The following is a 22470-nucleotide window of genomic DNA, read 5'->3' as shown; positions in this document are numbered from 1 at the left end:
AATGTCTAGAAGAACGCATAATGAACACCAGACTTGTACGCATCTAAATATGTTTCTCACGCTGAAATGTGGTGTTACACTCAGAACAGACTAACACCAAGAATAACACACTTGTGAATATAGTTTCTTATATTATAAACACTGATAAGATGCTGAATTCCCTTTTCACACAGTACTAAAAAGAGCACTCAAATGAGAAAACTTGTCACTGAGAGATTTTATTTAATCAGGCATGTCAGTATGAGCAATACCTGGACACTCAAAATCAATCAATTTAATGGAAGGATAAGTGCCTGGGTTTTGTATTTGTCATTTTTATAAATAACTGTGGTTTTCCAAAACTTTTATCCTATTACTAAAATGAGAATTAAAGACTCTGAAAAACTGTCAAGTCAATAGCATCTAGAAAATGGAAAGGGAATTGAGATAATAATGAAGGTAATAACAGCTGTTAACAAAAACCTGCACAACTGCTTGTATGTAGTCAGCTGTGCTCAATGGGGGTGCCAGAGAGAACAAGGGATCTAGGGGGCTTCCTCTATGCCCTGTGCCTCTGGAGCACAAGGAGAGAACTGAGTGGAGGAGGGACCACCCTTGCAGACAGCACCTCAAGTGTCTTCTTTCTATCCTGACACAGGGCATGAGCCAAAGAGGGGTAAAGAAGGGTGTGAGGAGGAGAGAGAGAACAGGCAGAGAGCCTGAGGGACAGCTCTGCAAGCATCTCTCACACACACATCCATCCCAGCGACTAATTCTGGCTGCCATTTTTTCACATGTGCAAAGTGATGATGAAAGCAAAAGAGAAAGAGATGCACCATGGTAGGTGCCTAAATAACTCTCTCTTAAATCTATACTACAGACTCTGTTCCAACTAATAATTTCCCTCCCCTTTTTTTTAGCATTATGGCCTGAAATTTTTAATTCTTCCTATGTCGATAAAAGTTATTTTCGAAAAGGAAATAAAGAGGTTAAGTAATTAGGCTAAAGGGCTCGAAAAGCCAGATTGAGTCAGATTTCCAAACAACCTACTTTAAGCTACTTATCTGAAAATATTGGTGGCGGGGGATGGAATTCATAACACATTTCTGGTTCACAGGAGCTTCTGAGCATGTCATCACCAGAAAGGCAGTTCAGAGACCACCAAGGGCAGGTGTGGGGAGTTAGGATTGAAGTCCTGGTCCCCAAAGTATTTACTACTGTTGCAGGTGGCGACAGGGGGATGGGGATTCCTTATATCAGTCCAGTGTTTCTCAAAGCATGGTCCCAGACCAGCAGCATCAGCATCGCCTGGAACTTCTTAGACATGCACATTCACCCCAGACCCACTGAATCAGAAATTCTGGGGGTGGGTTCCTGCAATCTGATTGTGATCTGTGTGTGATTGTGACGCCACCCAAGTTAGAGAACTACTCTACTAGTCTACCTACCTACCTTTGTGTGTGTTTGAGAATTTCATATTAAAAAGTATTTTTTTTAAATCCTAGCTTGAGGGGCTTCCCTGGTGGCACAGTGCTTAAGAATCCGCCTGCCAATGCAGGCGACACGGGTTCAAGCCTTGGTCCGGGAAGATCCCACGTGCTGTGGAGCAACTAAGCTCGTGCGCCACAACTACTGAGCCCACGGGCCCAGAGCCTGCGAGCCACAACTACTGAAGCCCATACGCCTAGAACTCATGCTCCGCAACAAGAGAAGCCACCGCAATGAAAGGCTGCACGCCGCAACGAAGAGTAGTCCCAGCTCACCGCAACTAGAGAAAGCCCGTGCACAGCAATGAAGACCCAATGCAGCCAAAAATACATACATACATACATACATACATACATACATAAGGGAGCTTTCTAAAAAAAAAAAAAGAAAGAAAAAAAAAATCTTAGCTTGACTCCTTGTTTGCTATGTGGCCTTGAGACAAGTTACTAAATCTCCATATCCACATCTGAAAATGGGAAAAGTACCAATTTCTCTTATCTTTATCACAAGGTTATTGAAGGGTTTCAATATACAGTGCCTGGTACAGAGCAGGACCTCACCAAATGGTGGTCACGGGGATCATACATAGTTAAGTGTCATTCAGATACAGGAGAATTTTAGTCCCTACAACATAAACATGCCTTTGCTGGATCACACATATATCTTCTCTTTAAACCTCCCCAAATTTCTTATGGTTGTATCATCACCATTTCACAGATGTGGAAACTGAAGCTCAGAGGGGTTACATGAATTAACAAAGGTCTCACAGGTGGGCGACCCGTGGGTCTCCGGGCCCCAAGCCCAGGACCTTTCCCATCACCCACTAGCAAGACACGTGATGGAATTTCAGAGTTCCAGAACAGGAAGCGCTCCCCTAAATGCTTCCACTTCTCTTTGTATGAGAAATGCACAACACTGCTCTACACTGTGATGCTTCAGCCTGCACACCTCCAGCAAGGACAGAAATCTGAGGCTTTCTGCCCTGCTCTGAGATCTGGAAACGTAAGCTACACTGAACTGCCCAGGCTCCATGATCTCACGGGGGAGAGAGAAAAGGCAGAGTCCTTTCCTGAAGGATATTCATTTTCCATATCAGGTACATTACAAATCATACTCCAAAATATTAAATCTTCCTGAAGAATCAGGTTTGAATGTGAGGTTTTAATGCCATCAGGTAGAACCTCATTTACATTACCTCCAAATACTTCAAGGACATGATCTTCACAAGGAAAACCCAACCTTAAACTTAAATCATGCATTTCCTCCCCACCCCATCCAATGACTCACCCACCAAAATGACAACTTTCTGGTTTGAAGTGTTTCTGCTATGGAATATGTAAGGTTATAGACCTGCACCGTTCACTACAGTAGCTACTAGCCGCATGTGACTATCCTGAATTCAGATGTGTTATAGGTGTAAAATAGACACCAAATTTACAAACACTTAGTATGAATAAAAGAATGTGTAATGCCTTGATATTTTATAAGGATTAAATGCTAAAATGATGATACTTTTGGAAATACTGGGTTAAACCTATATTACTAAAATCAATTACACCTATCGATTTTACTTTAATTTGGCTATAAGAATATTTAAAATTACATATGTGGCTCATGCTATATAGTTCTATTAGACAGCACTATTATAGACTGTATGAAACATATGTTTTTTTAACACACAGGTAATTTTTAATACTTCATGGCAAAACAAAGGACAGACCACTTCCTGAAATTTTCACTTGGACACAAGACAAATTTGGGAAAAACTACCCTATTAGGGACAAAACAGTCAGGTCGAGTCTTGGTCAAGTAAAGCAGGTGACCTACATTGTTCAGTGTTGCTAACAGGCCCCGCTTTCCTTTCTTTCCCCCCAGGAAGAGTGGTCTTCTTTGCCCTACATCTTGTAGGTCTCCACTACCCTTTCCACATATAATCAATTTACTGGGATTCTGGTAATAATACTGGGATTCTGGTAATAAGGTCACACAATGATTTTTTCCAAATGTCCTACAACCATTAAAGGTGATGTTACAGTTTCAGGTGTGGCTGATGAGAAGAAGTAGTACTCACATGGAAAGGGTGCTGGCTAAGAGGAAGAAATAGAAGAGTTTTGACCCTGGTCACCTAAGTTTGCACTTGTGTCCTCAAGTCACAAAGTGTTAGCTAACATTTTAATTTAGATCAAAAATAACAGAAGCAAAGGAGAGTTTGGGGGCACAATACCCACATCACATTTAGTCAAGCAGGCTCCTCTAGGTGCATCCTTTTTTACTTTTTGGCATTTCAACGTATTTGAATATTAGTGGCTAAAGTGATGAAGGTGGAAGAGGGAAGAATGAAGAGGGAGAATGATCCTCAGATCCCGTCTCCCCCAGAAGCCCTTTCTGCAACCTGTTCTTCGCATCCTGCAAAAGTGATGCCGAGAAGAAAAGAAAAAAAAGGCGGGGGGAGCTTTGACATTATGGCAGAGACAATACAAAGAAAACCATGGTTCCTGTGGGGCAGAAGCCCCTGCATTAGTGAGGGAGACTAGAGTACAAGCCTTAGCTACAACACAGCAGAGATGCATAATAACCTAACACGCTAGAATAATGATGCCATGATGGGCCACGGAGAACAGAGTCTATGGGAAGATGTGGGGAGAGAGTTTTAAAAGCTTCTTGGAGGAGCTGGCATGTGACCGGGACTTGAAGGATGAAGGAGAATGGTCGGGCAGTGAAGCCACGCCAGGCAAAAGAAGCACTGTGCCCGCGTGTGAAAGCACCCCCTGTTGAAGAATACAGGGCCTGGGTCAGGACGCATTTTGTAAAGTGCAGTAGATGAGGGAGACCTGCAAGCAAGTTCAGGGCCAACTTCTGAGGGTCAAGTGGGCCGTGCTTTGCCTTCTCTGTAAAGGCAAGTCAGGGGAGGGGTTTAGGGAGGAAATTAATAACCGTATCTGCGTTTTGGAAAGATTGGTCCGGTGGCACTTTGGAGCATGGCTCGAAGTAAGAAAAGACTGAATGCAGTAAGTTGACCAGGGCAGCCAGACAACCCTCGGAGATGAGGAGTCTGGAGGACAGACACCACGACTACCTCCATCTGACAGAAACGCAATCTCAGCTTAGAAATGTCGAATGTTTAGAAGACACAGGACCCAGGACTCCTGACTGTGAGCGCAGGGCCCTTGGCACCACTAACTTCTGTTTCTCCCTTAGTAGTGATGGCTCTCCACGAAGGAGATCCCAAAACAGAATTTCAGACTGGCTCTTCCCCAAGCACCCAGCAGAGCACTCAGAGACCCACTAGTAAGCGGCACGTACACTTGTCTGGAAAGCAAGCACTAAAAACTTCTGAAGCCTCAAAACGGTACTCTAAGAGCAACTTCGGAAGAGCTGTATGTATCACATTACAGGGATATTTCAAACTTCTGGAAAGTTGAGGATAAACTATAATTTCCAAGTCTTCTTGTTTCTAAAAATTATACTCAGTCGTGTCATCTGTAGGCTCAAGTCAGGTCTTCCTGCCTCTCTTGTACAGTAATCCCTGGTAACTGCAAATTTGCTACCACTTCTATTTATTTCTAGGTTTGCCAACCCACTGCACTCATCTTATTCATTACATTGGGTGGAAATCCAGTATCCCCTGTTTTACAGCTCCTACAACTCAAAACCCAAACGATTTTGGATAAACTAAGCTTAGAACCTGAAACTGAAACTCTAGGATCTGGATCTGACTCCATCACAGGTTATTATGGGACCAAAGCTAATGACCCTGAAATACAGAGCTTTAGCCCCAGGAGAGACCTTCGAGATTATTTACTACACACTTCTCATTTTACAGACGAGAAAAGTACTAAAGCCAGGGCCGGGCTGGCACGGAGTTGGGGAGGGAAGGGTGGTCATCCTCAGAGATTGAAAGGCAGATTCCAGACCAAACCTGAATCTGGTCTCCAAAGTGCTTTCTCTGAGACCACCCAACACCATCCACTGCCTGTGACATAGTTCTGCTATCTTGTATTTAGCCACTACCTGTCAAAGGGTAGAGCACACTGGGCAAATGGCAGCCTCCTCTAAACACTACGGGGACCACGGTGCCTATTCTACTGATTAGGGAATAAACATTTCAGGGTTATCCTGGATCGTGCTGTAAATCAGTTTAAAAAAAAAAAAAATCTAGGGAAGAAAATAAGATGTCTCCAGACTGTCAGACATTCCACCAATCTGTGCTCCTGTATAACTTTCCGGGAAGATGATAAAAGGGGACACTCAAAAGGAAAGTGACGTAACTCCCAACCCCATCTTGTTCATGTTTCCAACTTCCTCAGGCATGACCATCCTCCTCTTTATTTTTCCAAGCTATTCAACTGCTGTTGTTCTGTCACTTTGAAATTGGCCTTCCTCTAACGATTTAAAAAAATTTTTAAGGACAGAGAATTTTGAACCCCTCTTTTCCATCTTTATAATCCCAATGTCAAGCATAAGGAATGCACTCATTTTTGTTAATGAATCATACATATGTGTTCAGTTATGGGTTCTGGAAAACCTGACTGGCAGCTTAAAACCCAGGCTCTGTCACTTCCTAAATGTATGACTTTGTGCAGGTTACCTAACATCTCTGTGCTCAGTCTTCTCATCTGTAAAAAGACTAATAGTAACAGTACCTGCCTCCTGGAATTGGGAGGACTAGCTGAAATAATGTTTAAAGAGGTTTAAAACAGTGTCTGACACAAAACAAGGCACTATATAAATATTTTCTATTTTTATCCTTACAGCAGAAAAAAAAAAGAAAGAAAGAAAGAAAGCAATTGCCATTACCTTGTTATAAAAAAACAGTGACCAGACACTCTGCCTCCACAATGATGACAGGCATGAGAAAAGAAACTCACCGGGGCTGGGTGGATTTTTATGCTCTGTACGAGCAAGCCTCCCAGAAGACATGAGTGGCTCAGCGCTGTAATGAGGCACTGACACGAGCTGTGGAAGCTCCTTCTCTGGGGTAAGAGAAGCATGCACTTCCCAAAGATTCCTTCCACCAACCGCTCCACAAAATACGGTGCAATAGCCGGGCCTCAATCACACAGACTATTCATTTGAACAGCGGTCCCTATGCCTTCAGTAAAGCAAGGCTAGGCCTGCTTTAGGTGCTAAAAAATAGAATGTGCCCTTGCTGGAGCTGATGATGACTTAGGTGTTTTCTGCCTAAGTGGAAAAGGATGGGTGAGATCAACACTCACTGTGCCTAAAGACTACCACGTGAAAAGCATTTCTGAGGAAGGAAGCCCCTCATTCCCCAGACCTTGCTGCCTGAGGAGAGGGAGCGTGTATCTCACTCACCCCTGTATCCCCAATGCACTACCCAGTATGTCTGGCAAACCTCAGTACTTATAAATGTGGCTGAATGAACAAACAAATAAACAAATGAAGGGGAAAACCAAAGAGCATAGTGAAGGCTTATGGCTCTGAATCAGTAAAATGTCCTGTTGTTTGTCACCTGGGAATATGTCATTACACAGAGCTTGAAGGAAATTCCTTCCTTTACCACTCAATATTAAAAAAAAGAAACTACATATTAAGTATCGTCCACATAATATAATTAATTATTTCTAAAGACTTCTATAGAGATGCAGAAAAACTTCAGAAGAGCTTTATAAGTACAATTTAATTAACTCAATCACAGTCCTCTGAAGTCTTATAGGATATTGACAACAACATGATCATTACCCATAAGCTTAGCCTTCAGGGTTTGTACCTTAATTCGTTTCTGCTATTTCTAGAGTAAATAGAACTTGAGGGAGAAAAGGTTTCTCCAGGTACTGCACTGACTTGTCCAACCAGCAGCCCAGTCTCCTACTCCTTTCTACACTGGTACACCTGCTCCTTTCTCATGTGGTCGTTTAGCTAATCATTTGTTCTTTAAAATGTTAAAATAAGAACTCAGATTCAGTGTTTAACACCTGAAGATTCCAGAAAATTTATCAAAAATTGGGAATCCCCTGGCAGTCCAGTGGTTAGGACTCTGCACTTCCACCGCAGGGGGGCACTGGTTCAATACCGGGCCACGTGGCGAGGCCAATAAATAAAGTTCTGATTGCTGTTTTTAAAAAAAAAAAAAAAATCAAAAATAGAAAAGGTGTTTCTGAAAAGATACTTCTTTAAAAATACCTAAGGAGTATACCTAACACGTGAAAACGCAGCTCTCTCCATGTTCACATCTTACAACCTTCAAAATTCGCAAAATAAGACCTGTGCTGCAATCCTCACCTGCCTCTTGAAAGTAACCCAATGCAAAGGCAACACACAGGACATATACCCCAGCCAGTTCTGACTCTCTGAGGCCACACCCTTTTCCTCTAAATTGTTGAGCTGTAACAATTAGAATAAATTATTTCCAGGAATTACGTTAGAGTTTGGGGGGCAAAAATAGGTATTCAAATTCAGTGGGGTAACTAACTTGTAGACATCAAGAATATCCTGATTTTTCCCCTATTAGTCATTCACAACCCACAAAGTCATTTTTCTATAGGGTTGGCAGTGAGCCTGGAGAGGAATGGGGAAAATTCACCATGTACTTCCTCCTGTTTATTGTCACAGTGAAGGGACATGACCTACCTGCATAGGTGCCTGTAAGTTGAACCTTGCAGCCTCTGAAAATCTGTAATGTCCAAACATATACTTCTCTTAGAAAGTATATGTTTACCTAGCATGGAACAATTAGCCACTGCTAAGGGAAACTTAACTGTTGCCCTGGCAGAGGGGAAAGAAACACTGACTTCTGATAGAGGTTTTACAGAAAAAGTACTTCTGTCCAGCATAAGTGCTTTCAGATACGTTTACTAGTACATTCACTGTTAGTCACTCACAGCCCACAAAGCCATTTCTCAATGATTATACATTGCACTAATGGCAAAGAATTGGAAACAAATGGAATCAAATTATGGTACAGCCATTAAAAAGGATGGCATAAATCTATATGTGGTGACAAAGAAAGATGTTCTTGATATGTTCTGGGAGAAAATTAATGCATAAATTTATAGTACTATGCATTTTCCAAACACACACAATAAGTTATATTTTTATGTGCACAGGAGAAAGTTTGGAGAAAGTTATACACCAAATAATAAATGGCGGGCACTTCTGGAAATTAAAGGTAAGGGCACTTTACATTTCCCTATTTTACACTATTCATATTTCTAATTATATGCATTAATTACTTGTTTGGCTTTCTAAACTATGTAATATTTTCCCCAAGGAGTGATTGTGTACATAACTAAAACCAGCCAAAACTTGATTTCAGAGTAAGTTACTTACATGTAAACATTACAGACTTGGGGATTCTCAACAGGCACACGGGCTACTAACATAATAGTAACGAACAGCACTGCAACACACAGATCTCATGGCTGTGCTGGCATACTTTTAAAAAATCATCTTGGAGAAAAGCTGTATTCCGAGCAGTATGCTGAATTCTCATTTGTTGTGGGCAGTGAGAATCACAGGTAAGGAGATCTGCCCTGGGCAGAGACTCTGCTTAAATATCCTTGCTTCTCTTATCTGGTAGTAGCTCTTTTTATCTTGCTTAGTTACCCCAATGGAATAAGAGAAACACCATCAGATAAGAAAAAGCTTCTTGTTGTATCACTGTTGCCTTCCCCTCTCCCTCACACCTCTCTCTGCAGGTGCACGGGCCAGAGCTCTCCATGCTGCCAGAAGCTTCTGGGTCCCCACAAGCACTCCCACCAGGTGCAGCTGCAGCCAGCACAGCCTTATCCATTACAGTGGAAAACGTACTCCCCGTGGAACTGCCTGGAGTGAGATTTGACCTAAACAAATAACTGGGACATAAGCGGCTGGTTTTTTGAGCACAAGAAAGAGAAGCAAGTTTTTTAAAAGTCACTTGGGTGGTTTAAAAAAAAAAAAAATCACAGAGCATCTTTCTACAGTGTATTTAATCCTCTGGACAAATATTTCTACACATCTGGAGAATCACTGACAAAAGATTTTTAAGAATATTCCCAAGGGAACCCAAACCACACAACTTCCTCCAAGAAATCATAAGCGACATCAGCTGGGAGCTTTAACCGGTTAAATCTATTACTGCATGAAAGCTGCTCAAGCTTCTCAATGGATAAATGAACTATTGTGCTAGCAGAAAGGAATCCAAGATAACGAATAACATCACTAAACAATGCTGGGAGCGGGGAGGGGGGCCTAAATCTCTCAGATGAAAGCCTACAGTGAAAAAGCCCATCACACTTTACTGACTTTCTCAGTTTGTGGTTAGCAACATAATTTTGAAGGCAATACAATATAAGGCAGTCTCACAGGTCAAAGGCAATTTAATTCAAATCAAATCCATTACAGAGAAGTTTAAGTTCAGATTCTTAAAGACATTAATTGAAAATTAAGTTCATTAACCAAACACTTTATAACAGCAAATGAACCTCCGTGTTAAAAAAAAAAAAAAATTGCTAAGTACAAGTTTAACAATCCCTTTAACAGATGATTTGAAAGGCTCAATTGTCCCCACCACAGGGCATGTTGGTGGTTTTTTGCAGTTTGCTTAAAAAATTATGTGCCTTTATTGTACTAAAGAAATTCCGAGAGAGAAGCACAACCTACTCACTGGTGATAACAACAAAACCATTTTTCACATTCCTCCCTTACAAAGTCTACCGAAGCACTTGAATTTATCCAAACTGCTCTGAGTTTAGCTAATGTTAAAAATAGAAACTTTTCTATTAACTGGTTCAAAGCTTAGGTTATTTCTTACTTTGCTCAATTCAAGGCAAACCTGTTAAAATGAGTGAGAATACATGTAACTAACTTCAGCACTTATGTTCCTTAACACTCCCCCCATGTCGTCATCATAATTTTCACATAAACACATAATGTAAATATGTTTTAATTTTGCAAAAGACGTTTTTCAATCCTATAAAAGGCAATTACAATGTGCCTCTTGGGTTTATGTTTGACAACAGTGCAGCTAGGTGAGACATGAACAATACATAGTTGTTCTATACAAAGAAGCCTCCTGGAAACCACATTCACCCACGAAACGTCAACATATCTTTCCTCCCAAAGAAGAATCAAAGTGGAACTGAAGTCAATCTACAGGAGGAAACAGAGAAGAGAGTTCGCCAGAAACAGGCAAGGCAAGTTTAAAATCAAACCAGAAAGCCAGAGGCCCCGAGCATGCACACGCAATAAAAGCACTGCGTGGAGAAGACAGCAGAAGCCCCGTGGATGGGGCCCTCTTACCAGCACTGGCCCTGGGCTCTCTGCTTCCACTTCTCCCTGGGCTGCATCCTTGCACTGCAGGGGGGACTCGATCACCAGCTCCTTTTTGACATTTCTACTACTTGTCCTGAATTTATCAGCCTGCATCCTCGGCTGAAAACGCAAGTCAGAAAGTCTGGCAACTGGGACAGCTGCGAGTCCTTGGCTGTGCAAGGCACCAGCATGCCAGGGGCCTGAGGACAGAAAGGAAGCTGACTTCCCAGGCACAAGTGGTCAGCCCTGCCGGCTGGGTCTGCAGAGCCTGCTAGGGTGGGAGGGCCAGCCTCCAGGGGTGTTACTACTGCTCGGAAAATGGGAGGTTCCCACTCATCGGCCAAAGGAAAACAAACCCCAAACTGCACAATGCACAGTGCACTGCCTCTTCGATAAAGACCGGCCTCATCGTGCCTGCTCCACGCGGCGTGGGCCACATCGACCCGAATCAAAATAGTGCTGTGTTGAAAAGAAAACCAGTCACGGTTAGACTCCTTCGTAATTACTTCAAATCTGGAGCTGAAGAGAAGCTAGGTCATCTGGCTGTTCTAAAATTCGTATAGTGTTCGGATGCTTTCCTTCGTGTTATGGCTGAACACCAAATGCTTGGCTGATGATCAAAGCAGGGAGGTGCAAACACCAAGGGGTTCCTGTAGCCGGCACCTCATGCGTGCAGATGTAAGTGAAGAGTTTCTCCCTGCACGACAGCCCGCGGCACGCAAACTTAATTTACCTACTATTTTATAGTAGATAAAAGAGGAGGTCATCACACATTTTCACGAGATACCACATGTCACAGTAAATTAAACGAAATATTACTTTAAATCCATCAATATGTGTGTGAGTACCAATTTTAATAAGTCTGGTACTAGGTACTGAGAGGATCACAGTAAAAATACAAGGCAGAGTAGTGTCTCTCCCTTCCAGGAGTGTCAGAGCAAGTTGAGAAGGCAAGACTAATAGACATCATAAATAACAGATTCATGCAATTAACAGAGATTTACACAAAAGCACAGGAAAGTAGATGGGTCACCATCCCATGGTTCAATGGTGATAGCACTTAAAATGTGTTTTCCCAAAAGCCTGCTATTTTAATCATTTCTTCAAATTACTAGTGAAGTAACTTTTAAATCATCTCAGGAAAAACGAAAACAAAAGTGTTAAGGGATTTATTAATAAACTACATGGAAAATGCACATTAAGATGGGATTAAATATTAATCTGTACTTCCCAGGATGCTGCAGATTTTCTCCCAATTAGTTATTCTTCTTGTTTCACTGAGACTGGGGAGAATTTAGCAAGAGTAATAATAGAAGTAGAAGTAAACAATGGAACGAGGTATCACTTAACAACAAGAGGTGCCACAAGGTATACAGGTGTATCTATCCAGGAAAATACAGAAACTATCACGTAAGGTATAGGTACAAGTCTCTTCCTCTCCCGGTCAAGTGACTGAGGCTGAGAGGGCTCCGAGGGGGCACTGGGGGAGCCAAGATGGTGCCCTATGTCCACACGTTCTTCTTCCCACCAGGGCCCGCCGAGGTCACCCCAGTCTCTGTCACTCAAACATCAGGAATCTTTCTGAGTGTGGATACTATTGGGTAATGAGTCACAAGGGTTCTACGAGTCCATTAAAAAAAATCAGTAGTTTCTATAATTTTTTTTTAAACTACCCAATTTCTCAACCTTGAGTAATCTTTCAGGGTAATATAAACTCACCAAATCTGTGTTCCAAAATAATACAATCTATGGATTTTTAAAATCTATCTTTGGGGAGGGGACTTCCCTGGCAGTCCAGTGATTCAGACTCCGTGCTTCCACTGCAGGGAGCGCAGGTTTGATCCCTGGGCTGGGAACTAAGATCCCACGTGCAGCACGGTATATCCAAAACAACCAAACAAAAAAACCCACAACAACAAAATTAAAAAGAAAAAACAAAAAAATTGTTTTTAAATCTATCTTTCAAAAGTTACAAGAGGATATAAAAAAAAACCCAAAGAGCCTGTAACATAAATATAGATTTGAAATAAGTTAAATCAAAACTTAGAAATGTTCTATAAATCAGAGGAGGCAAGCCATAAGCACTAAACAGACAAACTGAGCCCTAGTAAAGCACAACATAACCAACAGTTGGAAAACCTTTTCGAAATGGCTCGAAAAGTTCTAAAAAGCCCAATTCTTCCTCAAATCCCCATCATCATTAAGCCAACAGAAGTTCTAGACTTCAAGGAGAGAGAGAACTGCTACCCTATTTATTGGGTCAAAATACTCTGACATTCTGTAAGTAATGAGAAGGAATTTAAAAGGTTATTTATTTTATGAACACTGTAAGTGCTCACTGTGTCCCAAACCCTTCAGAGGTAATGTATTTAATCTTTATAACAACCCTATGAAGTAGGTAACATGATTATTCCCATTTTACAGATGAGGAAACTGATGGGCAGAGAGGTTACGTATGTGCAGAAGGTCACACACTGCATTGGCAGTATGGATGCAGTGTACACACTCTTCACCATGATGCTATGGTGAACCAGTTTTCTATTCCAACGATGCCAACAGCTAAAAAGCACAAATAGGTAAAAGCTACTGATCAACGATTAAAGATAAAGGCAGCATCTGGGTTTAATCCAATCAAGGTAATTTCCGTGAAGAGGTAGAACTGTAAAAATGGCATAGCACAGTGCCTAATACAAATGTACGTATTTATTTAATGGTAATTACTATTGTTGCTGTTGCTATTCCAATCTGAAGAAATTAACCTTAGTCTTAAATTCAGGACTTTGGCTGTGTGATCTAAAACGACAATTCCGCCTACTGTGTTGCTGCAACACATTACAAAGCGCTTAGGCAATTTAAAATCCACTGCTCTTCCCTCTTTGCGGCTTGATTGTGACAACAGCCTTCAAACAGTTGTCTTGATCCCCCTGTGTGCATGCCATGACCATCTTCTTCTTTAAGTTTTCCTATACTTTTCAAAACTTTAGCCATGAATTTACATTTCTTTTGTAATCAAGGAAAAAACTCTGAATTGGCTCTGAGCTTCCAGGTAGCCAAGACAGAAAGGCAAACATAATCAGTTCCATAATTCATATCATCAAAACAAAACAACATACCAAGCTGTAAGGCAAGTAAATTTTTTGAAGTTTCTCACACAGAGTTACATAAAAGAGAACTGATTAATGTCTAGACAAGGTTCTCAACATGTTTATAGGAAATGCAGCAGCAAAATTCACACAGCTTTCTCACCACCACCTCAGAGCATTATACTGAAATCCCAGATAAAGGAAAGCAGTTGTGAGAGCAAGACATTGGTCTAGCCTGTCACCTTCGAGTGGGTCTACTCTTTATGAAAGAAGGAAATTCTCAGGACTTAGAGGAATGGAGATACTACTGTCACCAATCCTGCCACCTAACTTCTCAGGCAATGTAAGGGGCCCTTGTTCGATTCTGCTCATTGAAGACAGACCAACACTTTAGAGGTCTGCCTGTCAAGGGGAGTCACACAGTACAGAATTTAGCATCCGAACCTAAACCAACAAGTAGGATGTGGTTTCTCTAAGGGATTCATGAGATCGACGTCTGAGGACATGAGAATGACACCTGGTCACAGCAGCCACAAGAGGAAATGCCATCTTAGAAGGACAGGAAGTATGTGGTCAAGTTCTACTTTACAACATTTCAAAGAACAAGGCATAGGCTGGACCTCTGGATTCAAATCCACAAACATTCACCAAGCTCCTAACTCTAGCGACCTCAAGTTCTTTCACACACTAACCACTTTAACTCTTAAAATAACAAATACGTCTATCAACATGCATTAAGGGTATAGAGTTTTACTGTTAAAACAGAATGGAGTAAAAACCATGGGAAAGTAGGAACATTTCAGAGACAAGATGAAATGGATGTTTCTGTATATGGGTTTCAGCTCTCAGATTTTGATATACATACAAATTATTATACAGGCTGGGTACAAAAAAAACATGAAGGCTTTACAGGAAATTTAAGGAATTTTCCAAGGGTAATTTTTTACTATAAGGAAGGCTAACTTTAGACTCCAAAGCCCCCATCTTCCTCCTCCCACCGTAAGATGAAGTTCCATCACATTCTGAAAAGCAAGAAGCTGAATAAAGGACCCTTTCGCCCAGGGGACATCTCAAGACCCTGTTTACATGCCACCTTCCCTCTGAAATTCCCTGGATCCTCCTGGCCAGACTGAATTAGCTCCTCTTCTGATGCCATCTGGGCATTAGTTTCATTTACCTCCAATCTTGGAGCTTTTCACAGTCTACCTTTTACTAAGTTTGTATGTGCTGCACTCTTCAGTGAGACTGTAAATTCATGGGGGCGGGGACTGTATCTTAACCACCTCTGAGTCCCCAGTGTCTGAGGTACTGCAAGCATTCAAAACATACTGGCTGAATTGAATTCTTATGGCAGTTTTATGTCACCGTTAATCTTTAGCCCTAAAGTGCAATTTGGTGGTTGTAAAGTTATACAAATATTTTCATTTGTTAATGACCCAAATTAAGGAAGAAGCATTCAACTGTTCATAAACTGAAACCCAACGGATCATTTACTAATAATTAAAATGTTCCTTTCTCCCAGCTAAGAAAATGTTATTCTGCAAAACTTGCTAGACATTTTTAAAGACAAAGGTATCCTTGGAAACAGTGTAAGTGAACCTTTAAGAAGTAAAATAAACTTGTTTTTAGCAATGAATTATATAAAAATTCAAAATGCATTTTGCTGTAGCTAGTAACTATATAAAGAATGACTGTGCAAGGAATAAATGTCAATTATCTCAACAGAATTTTTTTACTCTCCTATTAGAGGTTCTTGGCATATCAGGAGGATATTTAAAATATAACAATTAACTTTAAAGGCAAATATATATATATATATATATATATATATATATTCCTTTAAAGTATATGTAAAGTATATTTGAATAAATAAAGTGTACTCTACTTTGGAGTAGATAAATACATATTAGATATATACTCCAAAGTAATCATTCCTTTTCTCTTTTGTGGGAAAATGTGAAACAGTAAGAAAAAATTATTAAGAAAAATTGCAAAAAGGAGCAAATGACTAAAGATTTTCCACAGTGTATGGGTCAGCTTGCTAGCCAGAGAAAAGAAAAGGTGTTGGGAATATGATCTGTCCCTCTGAGAGAACAAAAATATGGTACACAGAAGTAGCAGAACAGAATACACGACAAGATTGGAGGCAATGGGTGCAGGGAGCAAAGTGCTAAATAGTCAGTTACAGTACAGGAGGGATATGGTGACAAAAATGCAGGATAGATGTGGGGACAGGTAGAGGTGGGAGGAGAGAGGAGAGAGGTTTCTATACCAGACCCCTGGGGCCTCTTAGAAAAGTTAATATCAAAAGTACATTCTGATCTAAAGTCTGATGCTCACCTCAGTGACTTCTGTCATTAGAGATTTAATCAGATAATCACAGAAACGAGATACACATCATCATCTTAGCCTAGTGTTTCTTAGCCTGGAATCCAATGCTGAACTTGGGAGGAAAGTAGTCCACGAACCCTCTAAAATTACATTCAAAATTTTGTGTTCCTGTAATTTCTGAGGAGAGAAGCCCCTAGAGTTTACCTAGTTCTTAGAGAAGGGACCAAGGGAAGACCCTCCACTCACAGAATAAGGTAACAGGTCCAGAGGGACCTGCCAGAGTCAACCAAAGTTTTAAGATACAAAGCTCTTCACTTTAGCAGGTTCAAATTCAATTTAAGTAGAGATAAAGCAATTTAAATGGTTTAAGTGGTTAAATAAACAGACCATTAGATGGCAATCAGCAGTGTCAACACCTGCAGTCTTACTCATTTGCTGATTGACGGCCAAGTCAGCAAATGAGTCATCAGATGAAGCCTAATGCCCAGCGGACACCCAAAGGCCAACACAGTAAACCTCCAAACAGGGCAAATGATAGAACCAATAAAAGTTATGTTTTTTGAGAACTTTTAATGACATTGAGGAAATGCCCACAATTATACACATATACAAGACTGAAAACAACAGCAACGACAAAATGTGACTGCTGGTTACTTCTGGTATGTAAGGTTATTAGTGATTTTATTTTTCTCACTCTTGTTTTCCAGATTTTCTTCAAAAGCACTTATCACTTCTAGAGTTAGAAATAAACAAATATGCTGTATTACAAGGTAATGGCATAGAGAAAGCTCACACTGAGGTTTCAGCCCCACTATATTGCTCAACAGCTGTGTGCTCTTAGAGAAGTCACTTCACCTCTCTGGGTCCCACACACTTTACCTGTAAAACAACAGAGAACTTAACACCAAAAGATCTTTCCAGCTCCACATGTCTATAATATTAACTGTTAAAACTTCCCCTATTGATGGCATTTGGGGAGAAATAAACCATCCGAATGGAATGTTAAATATTTCAAAATCATATTGCCCTACTACACACAGAAGAAAAACACAAAGACTAAAAGGTAGATATATTTCTAAACATGTCAGATCCTCATTTCCAACAGAGCTGGGGCAGAGCTGACAGGCTGGCAGAGGACAAGAACTATAGGATGTTCTATTGGTGAAGAAGCAGGAAGGGGAGGCCTGCTGCCCTCTCTCCCCAGGCAGGGTGAGCCCACAGGGCTGGTACAGTGGGGGACAGGCCCTAAAGAAGGCTCTGTTTTCAGATAAGGAAAGTAAGATGGGCAGAGTCCTCCCATTTCTACTGGCTGCTCTCTGGTACCGGCTGTGGGAATCTAGAACAGCGACTTCACCATTCTGGGGGCCCAGTTCCCTCACCTGGAAAACAGGGATCAGAAAGTCCACCATTATTATCCTAGCTAGATATTGTTCACTCCCAAGACCCAGGTGGATAATGGACGTGTCCCACCACGTGGAGGAACGCTGCCTCCAACAGCTGTGAATGATCTAGAAGCTTCTCAGTAAAGATAGCCTTTCCCACCCGCAGCATCCCCTTTTCCTGCCTCCATTCTTGCACAGCCTCCATCACCATCTGGCACTCTATATTCTGTTTTCCTTATTTGTTTAGTGTCTGTCTATCTCCAATTTAAAAACAGAAGAAGCTCTGTGAAGACAGAGATTTTTGTCTGTCTTGTTTACTGTTCTATTCCCAGGTCCTAAAAGAGGGTAGGTGCTCAAAACACATTTACTGGATGAATCTACTAAAGGGTCGGGAACCCCTCAGTCTGGATATAGAGCTCTTACACTCTGGATACCCACAGTTTTTCTGTGAACTATTTATTTTAGTCACTATCATGATAATTCAGCCAGCAGTGTCAATGATTTGTTTCAGAGATGGAAATTTACAAAGCCAAGAAAAACATAATGTGCCTGGGATTCCTCTCAGGAAATGAAACTCCCAGCCTGAGCTACCAAAGCCCAGCCTGTTGCAGCCTCAACCTTGACTGGAGCATGTGTTATCTCCCCTCATCAGCTTTGAGCCCTGGGAGGGGGGATGGCTATGTACTGTGTACACAGTAGGTGATCCATAAATGTTTGCTTATAGAAACAAAGGATGAAACTGCCTCACCTTGGTTTGATTTATCACAAACTCGAGCATCAAGGGAGTTCACACGAAGTTGAATTTTCTAACTTTCCTCACCACGTGACAAATACTGAGGTGAAGGGCCAGAGAATGCGTGCTTGGTAAGAAAAAAATAATCAAAACCTTTTTTGAAAGCACTAAAGTTTTTCTTTCAAATGCCTTATTTGGTTATAAATGGAAGACAAATGTCCACTCTTTCACTTCTCCCCATATCCACCTCTCAAAACAACATAATGAAAAACACGAATAACCAGGCCCCAGGTTTACAGGTTTCATTAAAATATTTGTGTATGTTAATTTACTTAAAGCATGTTCCATCAGTGTTTATAAGGCGCAAAGCCGGGGGACCATCTTGATGCCTGCATCTCTAGATGACAGAGATGGGACAAGCAGGAAGAGGTCACAGGGCTCTGATTACTCCCAGGTGTCACAGTTCATGGCCATCAGCTCCCTAACAAGGGGGAAGGAGAGAGAACGGGTCCAGCCAACACTACACACCTACTTCTGCAAAAAGGAAAACACTCCCAGGCTGCAAGGGGCAAACCCACCATGAGGAAACTTCGCAAAGGGAGTGTGGAGTCTCCTCCAGAAGATCTGGCCAAATTTAGCCTGCATTTAAAAGACAATGATCATTTACAATCATACTGGTTCCCTAACAATAACTGGGAAGTCCCCTCTTAAAAAGCAGTAGATTATGTCCCTTCCATAAGATAAACTCATCAGCAGCCAAGATGATGTGTCCTTCTCATCCTGCTGCCTAAATGAGGGCCCTCCCTCCAAGCTCATTGTGACTGATTTCCTTTGTGAAATTAAGAGACTGACAAGGAATAGAAAATAAAGCCGACAGTTTTAGGGGGCTCAAATGTTATTCCTGGACAATACATCCTGACAAGTCAAAGATTCCCCCCCCCCGGAGTGCTTGTAAAAATACATAACTAAACTAAATGAATTTTTCATAGATAAGCTACAAATAAAGGTGACCAGACGTGGAGATACAAACAAGGCAGGTGGGGAGGGCAAATGTCAAAGGAAGGCAGGCCATCAGAGCTTCTCTTCACTGCCAAATCAACACACACACATCACACAACTCAGAAACCAACAGTAGTGGTGGTGGTGATGGAGCTGCAGCATCTCTGGTCCTGTACTGAAGGTTGAACAGTCCAGTGCTACTTCTGTCACATTTCTAAAGTATTACACATGCAACACAATGGACTTCAGCTTTCCCCTCCCACACAAGGGAAAAAACTCTTCTTCCAGGAAAAACATAGTTAAAAGAGAGAGGTGGAAAAAAAAAAAAGAGAGAGACATGTTTAATCAAGCTCTGAAAAGTGCAACACCAGGGGCTATGAATATTCCACTGGCCTTTCCACAAAAGGGGGCCAGGTCTTGAAGTCCCTCTGTCGACTCGAAAATAGCAGGTTAAATAAATACGAAATAAATGAGTCTTCCAAAGTTGTATGAAGCATTCAGGAACTTTCCAGGCACACACTTCAATTTATGCTAGACCTAAATCTAGAAGCCAATAATTATTTATTTATTTAGGTAACTGTCACACAGGAATTTCAACACAGAAGGGGAGAGGAAAGGGAAGAGAATGAGTGGCTTGGGGTCTGGCAGAGATGGGCAAGGAAACCATTCCCAAGTCCCTACTATGTGCTAGGCTTTCAACATACATACTCATTTAATTCATTTCAATTTAACCGTTACAATAATTACACTATATGGAGGTATTTTTGTTTATAGAAACTGGTGTTCTTATAAATTAACTAACTTACCCTAAGTTCACATAGTTGCTGTGCTTTGGAGCTATGCTTCAAAATTAATTTTAAACCTAGTAATTAAGTAGGTCGGAATATTTTATGGTTTTTTTAAAATAAATTTATTTATTTATTTTTGGCTGCGTTGGGTCTTCATTGCTGCGCACAGGGTTTCTCTAGTTGCGGCGAGCAGGGGCTTCTTTTCGTTGTGGTGCGCGGGCTTCTCATTGTGGTGGCTTCTCTTGTTTCACAGCTCGGGCTCTAAGCATGTGGCTTCAGTAGTTGTGGCACGTGGGTTCAGTAGTTGTGGCTCGTGGGCTCTAGAGCGCAGGTTCAGTAGATGTGGTGCCCGGGCTTAGTTGCTCTGTGGCATGTGAGATCTTCCCGGACCAGGGCTCGAACCCGTGTCCCCTGCACTGGCAGGCGGATTCTCAACCACTGCGCCACCAGGGAAGCCCCTAAGTTTTATTTCAAACATAATTTTACCTCCCTTTCGAACATGTATCTCCTTAAGGGAGCCACGGAAAATACTGGAGAGTTTTCTGAGGCCTGAAAATATCAGAATGGAAGATAACAGGAAGTGAAAACTGAAATCCTATGTTAACAGCGGTTGTGTCTGAAATATGGAACAAAGGCTTTCATCTTCCCTACTTTCTACTTATCTATACTTTTTAGACTTTCTTTAATAAGCATGAATTACTTTAAACTAAGCACATTATTTAAACCTTCTAAAGCCATTTATTACCACTTGGGAAACTTTTTAAATTATGTCTAAAAAGTAGCTAATGCATATGTAATACTTCCTCCATGGCCGGGACTGGGATAGGTTAAGTGAGGCACTCAACTGAGGAACAGAATTTAAGACAGCACTAAAAACTCAGTAATCAAGATACATAAAATTTAATGAAATACTAAATCAAAGTTAATACCCAAAAAAAGCCATGATAGACAAATCAAAACTTGAAATAATGATAAGATCAGTACTGCTGATTGTTTTTTCTTTTTGCTTCAGGCTCCAATACAGCTCTGCTCAACATGGGCTTACTCTGTGCCTGGCACTATGATAAGCAGTATATTTAGTCCTCCACCAACCCTTATTTTACAGATGAGGAAACCAAGGCACGGAAGTTAGGGAATTAGTCCAAGGTCACAGAGGTGCTCTGTGGTAAAACAATTTTAAAAAGATTAATAAGAGGTCATTTTTACTTGCCTTGACCATAAAGATAAAATCAGCATCTATTTTTAAAACTGGTCTACAAATGACCAGATCTTCAGATTATCATCCACAACTTGAAAGATTTAAAACTGAAGCTCAACATAAGTGCTTCTTCCTTAGAAGACTAGGTGAATACAGGGGCAATTTGGGCAAAGAACCAAAACCTCACTCTCTTGAAACCTTTTTTATTTTGTTGTTCACACATAGGTGAAACCTCCTAATAGTTCAAAGTAGGGAACAGAGTGAAGGTAGATGGAAATGTGAGGGCAAAGACTTTCCTTCCATTTTAATCCCCCAAAGGAAGGCAGGAAGGAAGAAACAAACAGTATAACCTGGAGATCCAGCTCCCAGGGCAGGACAGTCTCTCCATGTGCTAAGCTGTGCAACCCTTCAACCCACAGCCTGCCAGGCTGATGCAGCACACAGACCCACTGTGGTCCCCCCTGCCCTCCTCACCAACCCCATCCCAAGTCTTATGCACAAGGACTACTGACTGTTTTGCCTCCTCATGCCTCACCTTCATGCCTCCAGAAATGCTGTCTGTCAATCTGGAATGTTCCCTTACCACCTCCTGATCTTAACCTGTCAAATGCCTGCTCGCCTCTGTATTATACAGATCCAGGACCACACCCAGAACTTCTGAATTGAAACCTTGAGCTGAGACCCAGGGATCTATAGTTTTCACAGCTCCGCAGGTGATAACTATGCTGCAGGCTTTCACGTAAGTCTGAGAATCACTGATCTTAATTCAATAACGTAAAAGATATAGGAGGAACACCCACAATGTTTAAGCCCAGATCCAATACAAGGAAACATGTAGAGTATGGGGATGAGGCCAAAACGTTTACTATCCTCCAGGGGATGAACACACGCCTTAGCCTAACTGAAACACCATGGCAGGTTTCGACTCATTAGTGACTGATCAATTCTATTTAGCTGCACTTTTTGGAAAAACACAACTTTGTGGGTGGGTTCTTCCACCAGAATCACCCTTCACCCACTTTCCTTGCTCCTTCTTCCCCGACCCCTGCCAAAATAAAATGCCTTTCAATTTCAAGCCAATAAGAAAAGATCTACAGAGCAGGACAAGCTTCACACATCTCTCAAATTATTTTTGGTATGATCACATACTGAAACAGGCGCTTAGCAGTGTACTTTCCTGAGAAGAACATAGAACAAAACCAACCCTAGGGTTTTGTTGCCTAGAATCCCTTCACAA

At 41.4% G+C, this 22470-nt stretch overlaps 1 protein-coding gene across 19 annotated transcripts in view; it reads right to left on the bottom strand.

Moving 5' to 3' along the window:
• The window catches only part of DOCK9 (dedicator of cytokinesis 9), a 351807-nt gene that overhangs the window by 164509 nt on the left and 164828 nt on the right, over positions 1-22470 (bottom strand). For 4 of the 19 annotated variants that reach the window (XM_029210195.1, XM_029210200.1, XM_029210198.1 and 1 more), the window contains exon 1: positions 10708-11000. The exons of the other annotated variants lie outside the window; for them this stretch is intronic. In XM_029210195.1, coding sequence (XP_029066028.1) covers positions 10708-10833 — 126 coding nt within the window. In that variant the 5' untranslated portion in view covers positions 10834-11000. Of the gene's footprint in view, positions 1-10707; positions 11001-22470 lie in introns of those variants that run through there. 19 annotated transcript variants of the gene reach the window in all.

Source organism: Monodon monoceros, unplaced genomic scaffold (assembly GCF_005190385.1).
Source record: "Monodon monoceros isolate NGI ecotype Baffin Bay Population unplaced genomic scaffold, NGI_Narwhal_1 Super_Scaffold_8, whole genome shotgun sequence".
NCBI lineage: Eukaryota > Metazoa > Chordata > Mammalia > Artiodactyla > Monodontidae > Monodon > Monodon monoceros.
This window is presented reverse-complemented; position numbering and strand designations above follow the sequence as displayed.